This window comes from Conger conger, unplaced genomic scaffold (genome assembly GCF_963514075.1).
Source record: "Conger conger unplaced genomic scaffold, fConCon1.1 SCAFFOLD_61, whole genome shotgun sequence".
In the NCBI taxonomy this organism is placed as follows: domain Eukaryota; kingdom Metazoa; phylum Chordata; class Actinopteri; order Anguilliformes; family Congridae; genus Conger; species Conger conger.
This window is the reverse complement of record NW_026890389.1, coordinates 306,374-313,348: the sequence shown is the minus strand read 5'-3', so window position 1 is coordinate 313,348 and position 6,975 is coordinate 306,374. Positions and strand designations below refer to the sequence as shown.

Sequence of the window (6,975 nt, the reverse complement as noted above, 5' to 3'; positions counted from 1 at the left end):
TCTAACACTGTGATAACACTACTCTAACACTGTGATAACATTACTCTAACATCCATTACTCTAACACTGTGATAACATTACTCTAACACTGTGATAACACTACTCTAACACTGTGATAACATTACTCTAACACTGTGATAACACTACTCTAACACTGTGATAACATTACTCTAACACTGTGATAACACGACTAACACCGTGATAACATTACTCTAACACTGTGATAACATTACTCTAACACTGTGATAACATTACTCTAACATCCATTACTCTAACATTGTGATAACATTACTCTAATATTTTGACATTTTTGTCAGCTCTCACCTTTGCAGTGTTGAGATTCTGTGTCCCACTGATATCCATCTGTGCATTCCTGAGAAGACCAAGCACACACACACACACACACACACACACACACACAAGGAGCACTTGGTCATGTCAGATATGTCCTATTGGGTGTGTCCTATCATTACATTACATGGCATTCAGCAGAGGTGCAGATCAAACACAAGTACAAGTGTGAAGAGGATCAGGCGTGTCCCATCAGGTATGTTCTATCACATATGATCCAGTAGATATGCACCATAAAATATGTCCTACTATGTATGTCCCATCAGATATGCCCTATATGTCCTAACAGAGATGCCTTAACAGATATGTCCTAACAGAGATGCCTTAACAGATATGTCCTAACAGATATGTCCTAACAGAGATGTCCCATCAGATATGCCCTATCAGATATGTCCTAACAGAGATGTCCCATCAGTGATGCCCTATCAGATATGTCCTAACAGAGATGCCTTAGCAGGTATGTGCCATCAGATATGTTCTAGCAGAAATGTCCTTGCTAAGTGTGTCCAAAGTCTGCCCCTCCATCTATCCATCCATCCATGTTCCATCATTGGCCTCCACTGGCTTCCTATTGCCGCACGCATCCGATTCAAGGCCCTAGTGTTGGCATTTCAGGCTGCTAAGGGGACTGCCCCACCTTACATACAATCCTTGATCACTCCCTACTCCCCAGCTAGACCACTCCGGTCTGCCAGCTCTGGTCGCCTTATGGTCCCCTCTCTACGTGCACCTGGCAGTCGAGCTGCACATTCACGCCTGTTTTCCGTTCTGGTTCCTCAGTGGTGGAATGACTCGCCTACCACTGTCAGGACAGCAGAATCCCTCCCCCTATTTCGACGCAGACTGAAAACACACCTGTTCAAACTCTACCTTAGTCCTCCCTCCTGATCTCCCCCGCTCCCCCTTTCTGATATCCCTATCCTCCTTGTCTACCCCAAAGAAATATATATAATTGCACTTATATATGTTTAGAACAGCATTCCATGTGTATTTTCCTAGGTATGGATGTGATGCTTTGACTTGTGGTAGAACCTATGCACTTGTAAGTCGCTTTGGATTAAAAGCGTCTGCCAAATGACAAAAATGTAAAATGTAAATGTCATTCTGCTTGCTACTGTGACCCTTGGTTTCTGGGGAGCAGGGCCAGGAATGCCTGTGAAACGCTCAGAGACACTTCTCCTTTGTACCAAGCACTCTATAAATAACAGTGAAGTGAGCTGAAGTGATTATGTAACCCTGCACACTGTGTGTAAGAGGCATTTGGTCTGTTCTGCCAGTATAAACACAACTCAACTGACCTGAACGGGAAAGGTCATTTTAAAAAGAACGGGAGAGGGGAAACGGTTTGCAAATTCAGAGAGACAGAGTGGGAAGAGAAAGAAAGTGATAGAACAAGAAAGGAAAGAAAAGAGAGAGCAGCTGAAGAAAAGCACAGATGTGATGAAGCAATTCTTTCTAGGAAGTGCTGGAGAGAGAAATAGAGGGAGAGGGAGATAGGAGGAGAGAAAGAGGGAGAGAGGAGCAAGTGATGGAAGGAGAGAGGTGAAAGGGGAGAAGGGAGGAGAAAAGTAGAGAGGGAGAGTGATGTCTGGAGAGAGAGAAACAGAGAGAGAGTGATGGAGGGAGAGAGAGAGAGGAGGAGAGAGGGAGGGAGGTACTTACCGTGTATGTGTCGTTTTCTGCGGGGTTCTGAGACACTGCGTCAGGCACGAGCCACACACACACGCACAGAGAGAGCAACAAACACGCACCCTGCATGTTTACACACGCTTACACACGCTTACACACGCTACACACGCTTACACACACACACACACACAGGCAGCGCGGAAAGCAAGAGAGGGCACGTCCACACAGGTCTGCGAGAAAGAGAGAGAGAGAGAGAGAGAGAGAGATGCTTAAACAAAACACTTCCTCTGTCTCCCACTGGACAAATGAAGCCCAGAAGACAGTAGTCTGGCTTTACATTTAAAAAATATAAAACAAACTGAAGAGAAAACATGGAGGCACAGGGAGCGCCCCCAACAGGCCATGTGTGGAACAACCCTCCACCGCCTCCATCATCAAAACAGGACCCACAGCCCCCAGAGAGCGAGGGAGGGAGGGAGGGAGGGAGGGGAGAGGGGGAAGGATGTGGAACAAGAGAGAAGGAGGGAGGGGGAAACAGAGAGGGAGGGAGGGAGAGGGGCAAGGGGTGTGAGAGAGCCTGATTTGGCAAAAATATTTGGAAAGAAGATGATTGAGGGGGAAGGATAGAGGGGGGGCACAGAAGAGGAGAGAGAGAGGAGAGAGAGACAGGGAGAGAAAGAAGAGAGAGGAGAGAGAGGGAGGGGGAAGGGAGCTTGAGAGTGTGGAAATATTAATGCTATAACACTGCAGGAGAACAAGGGCTCTGTTGTACAGTACCATTCGCTCTGCCTGCCTAATTCTGTGGAATGCTGCCCCCTGTCAGAGAACCCAGCAAGACCTGGCTCCCCCAGTGGCCAAAGCTGGTATTTCCAGTAAAAACACACTAGGCTGAGAATAACAGCAGGGGGAAGCACTTCGGCTTCAGCAGTGGGAATGTTAAGTGATGTACACCGGTGGCTAACTTTATTTACTTTATTTAAAGTTCAACACTTTATTTTTAAAAAAGGCATCACACCCTGAGAGTCTTTTCTGCTGATGCACTGGACTTCATTCTCTGTCAAGTTTTAACTTGAGTTAAAGGGGCACAATGAAAGTATGTTTCCACAAACCCAGAGAGTACTAGCTATCCATCCAGATAGCGCCACTGAGATGAGACACATTTTCATGCTTTGATATGCAAGTCAAGTGCAGCAAACAGCTGGCTAAACACTGATCAAAACAATTCACACTTTGCTGGTCTGCTTCGGCTGAAGTTTTTGCTCAGAGACATTTCTGTTGATGATCTCTGGAAAGAGATGTTGCTGTTGAGTTTTTCAAATGTAAATATTCAGTGTAATGATCAGCAGAAACGCCGCAGAGGTCCGTGTGACTTCGTGAACTGCGTCTAAAAAAGCTGTTCGAAAATGTGTCACTAAAAACAAAAACTATCTAGACAGACGGATAGTACACAGGATAGTAAGTGAACTTCCAATGAAACAAAACTTACTGAAGTCACAAAATATAGTAACAGAGCACCAAAGTATACATGTAAACACATACACACACACACACACACACTCCACACACACACACATACACACACACACACACACACTCCACACACACACACACACAGACCATGCATACCTTCCAGATTGACCTGAGAGTACAGGAGGGAGGTAAAGAGGGGCGACAGACAGACAGACAGACAGACAGACAGACAGACAGATAGAGCCCTGTACAGTGAGGAGTGGTCTTTATTTGTGTTCCAGGGTCAATAAGTAGAGAGGGAGAAAGCACAACAGTAATATCATTCCAGCGAGTCAGTCTGCAGAAAACTAACAATAACACTAACCGCGCCAAACACAACACGGCTATGGGAACACACTCTACACACACACACACACACACACACACACAACCCCTACACATACACACACTCTACACACACACACACACACACACTCTACACACACACAAACCCTACACATACACACACTCTACACACAGAACCCCTACACATACACACACACACACTCTACACACACACATACACACCCTACACACACAAACCCTACACACACAAACACACTCTACACACACACATACACACTACACACACACAAACCCTACACACACACACACACACACACTCTGCACACACAAACCCTACACATACACACACTCTACACACACATACACACAACCCCTACACATACACACACTCTACACACACACAAACCCTACACACACATTCTATACACACACACAAACCTTACACATACACACACTCTACACACACATATGTGTGTGTGTGTGCAAATGTGAATGCATGCACATACACACAGCTATCTGTCCCTCTAAAAGATAAGACACATACACCCTCACTGTCTCACACCCACACACACACACACACACACACACACTCATTCACACGCTCTCTTCTGCCCCAAATGGTGAACAGGTGGGGCATAACCCCATGGGGGGAACAACAGCAGGTTGGTCACAGACATACACACACCCCACCCCACTCCGCTCACACACATATACACCCCCCCCTCACACACACACACACATCCCCCTCCTGCTCACATACACCCCCCTAGCTCACACACATCCAAAACCACAATCTCAAAACCACTGCTGATCTTATTAAACTCTATTTACATACACCCACTGTAACACACGTGCAGTATAATCACAGACACACACACACACACTACCACTTTCACACACACAAACACACACACACTCACACACTCACAGACACACTCACACACACTACCACTTTCACACACACTCACACACACACACACACACTCACAGACACACTCACACACACACACTCACAGACACACTCACACACACACACTCACACACACACACACACACACACCTTTCCAGAGGTACTTGCACTCTCTCTGTTGAAGAGTCAGATGGTCCTTTGCTCCAGTGTGTGTTGTGATGTGTGTGTTCCAGGCTCCAGCGTGTGCTCCAGCCGACAGCAGCAGAATGAATGTGTGTGAGAGAGAGTGAGAGAGTAGGCAGAACCCCCACCCCCACCCCCCCTCACCCCTCCCACCCCCCAGGATGCAAATTCCTGGTCTGCCGCCCAAATTCCCCCAAAAACTCCCACAAACAGGAGTGGAGTTCACACCCCTGTAGAGCCCCAAAAGGTCACACTGCACCTGGTTTGACTTAACCCCAAAAAACACACACACCCCAAAACCCTGTCCTTCTGCAGTCCCCTGAGACGAGGCTCCCTCTGTCCCGATGACTGTCTCTGCTTCTGCCATCATCCATCTTCCTCCCTCCCTCTCTCCCTCTCTCCACACCACCCCTCCCTTTCTCACTCCAAATATTTATAGCCTGAGAGGGCAACAGGAGGAATGTGCTCAAAATTAGAGAATGAGAAAAGGAGAGAAAGAGAGAGAATGAGAGAGAGAGAGAGAGAGATGCAGGAGACTGGTTGGCACAGGCACACTTGGCTCTCCACAGAGGAAAGACTGCTCTCAGTGAGAGAGGTGGAGACAGAGAAACACTTTCTATTACACTGTACTAAATATCAAAATGAAAGAGAAATCCATTAAACCACACAGGTGTCCTGCACACACATCAAGCACATTGAGTGGAAGAGAGAGAGAGAGAGAGAGAGAGAGAGAGAGAGAGAGAGAGAGAGAGGAGAGAGAGAGAGGGAGAAAGTGGTCAGATGTAAATATTGAATGCAGAGGCAGCATTTGTAGGATGTAGACAGCTTTGAGTGGGAGTGTTTGGACATGGTGCTGTGGAAACTGTGAACTTCTCTCACACACACACACACACACTCACACACACACACACACATTTTCACACACACACACACACACACACATTTTCACACACACACACACACACACACACACACATTTTCACACACACACACACACACACACATTTTCACACACACACACTCACACACACACTCTCTCATACACATACACACACACTCACACACACACTCTCTCATACACACACACTCACACACACACTCTCTCATACACATACACACACACACACACACTCACACACACACTCTCTCATACACACACACACACACACACATACACACACACACACACACACACTCACACACACACTCAGACCTTCCTCAGATCTCATTCTCTGCTCCTAAACACAGCCAGACCAGAGCAGGCATGATCAGCCAATCAGCGGGATGATTGTAGCGAGTACAGAACAAGAGAAAGAGCTCATGGAGTGTTGTATGTATTAGCGGAGGGTTTTTGTGACGAGAACTCGTACTGAATTTACTATTTCACTGACATGTACAGGAGGTTAGGCCATTTGGGCGTGGGGGGGGGCACAGCTGTCACACCCAGGAGTTTTACAGGGCAATAAAACCCTCAGTGCACCCCTCCCCCGGCAGACAACCCCAAACCCCAATACTGCTACCTTCTGGGCCACACACACACACACGAACACACACACACACACACATATAAACACACAAACACACACACGAACACACACACACACACACACACACACACACTCAAACACACACACACACACACACACTCAAACACACACACACACATATAAACACACACACACACACACTCACTCACACACACACACATATAAACACACACACACACACTCACTCACTCACACACACACAGTCTGAGCCAGACAGGTCGAGAAAGAGATGGGAAGATGAAGGAAGTAAGGGACGGAGGAAGAGAGGAAGAGAGGAAGAGAGGAAGAGAGGAATGGAGTCAGGAGTGTAACATAAAAACGAAATGATGACCGCAAACCACTGAACAAAATCGAGACGAGACCTGAAATGATATCAGAATTCGACAAAGGACTGAGCTCAACGGCTTTTGCTAAAGAGTAAAAGAAAACACTGCTTTTGACATAAGAAGGGACAAAATGTGCTGTTGGGTGGGAGCGAAATGCAGAATGGTTTTGGTTCTGGGAGATTCTTTATTAACTGTAGCAACCAAGCTGAGAAAA

General features: G+C 46.7%; 1 protein-coding gene across 1 annotated transcript in view; it reads right to left on the bottom strand.

Moving 5' to 3' along the window:
- The window catches only part of LOC133120163 (EGF-containing fibulin-like extracellular matrix protein 2), a 16,189-nt gene extending 11,227 nt beyond the window's left edge, over window positions 1-4,962 (bottom strand). Inside the window, 3 exon segments of the mRNA XM_061230239.1 lie at window positions 325-373; window positions 2,014-2,210; window positions 4,856-4,962. Coding sequence (XP_061086223.1) covers window positions 325-373; window positions 2,014-2,109 — 145 coding nt within the window. The 5' untranslated portion in view covers window positions 2,110-2,210; window positions 4,856-4,962.
- Window positions 4,963-6,975: the final 2,013 nt, after the last annotated feature.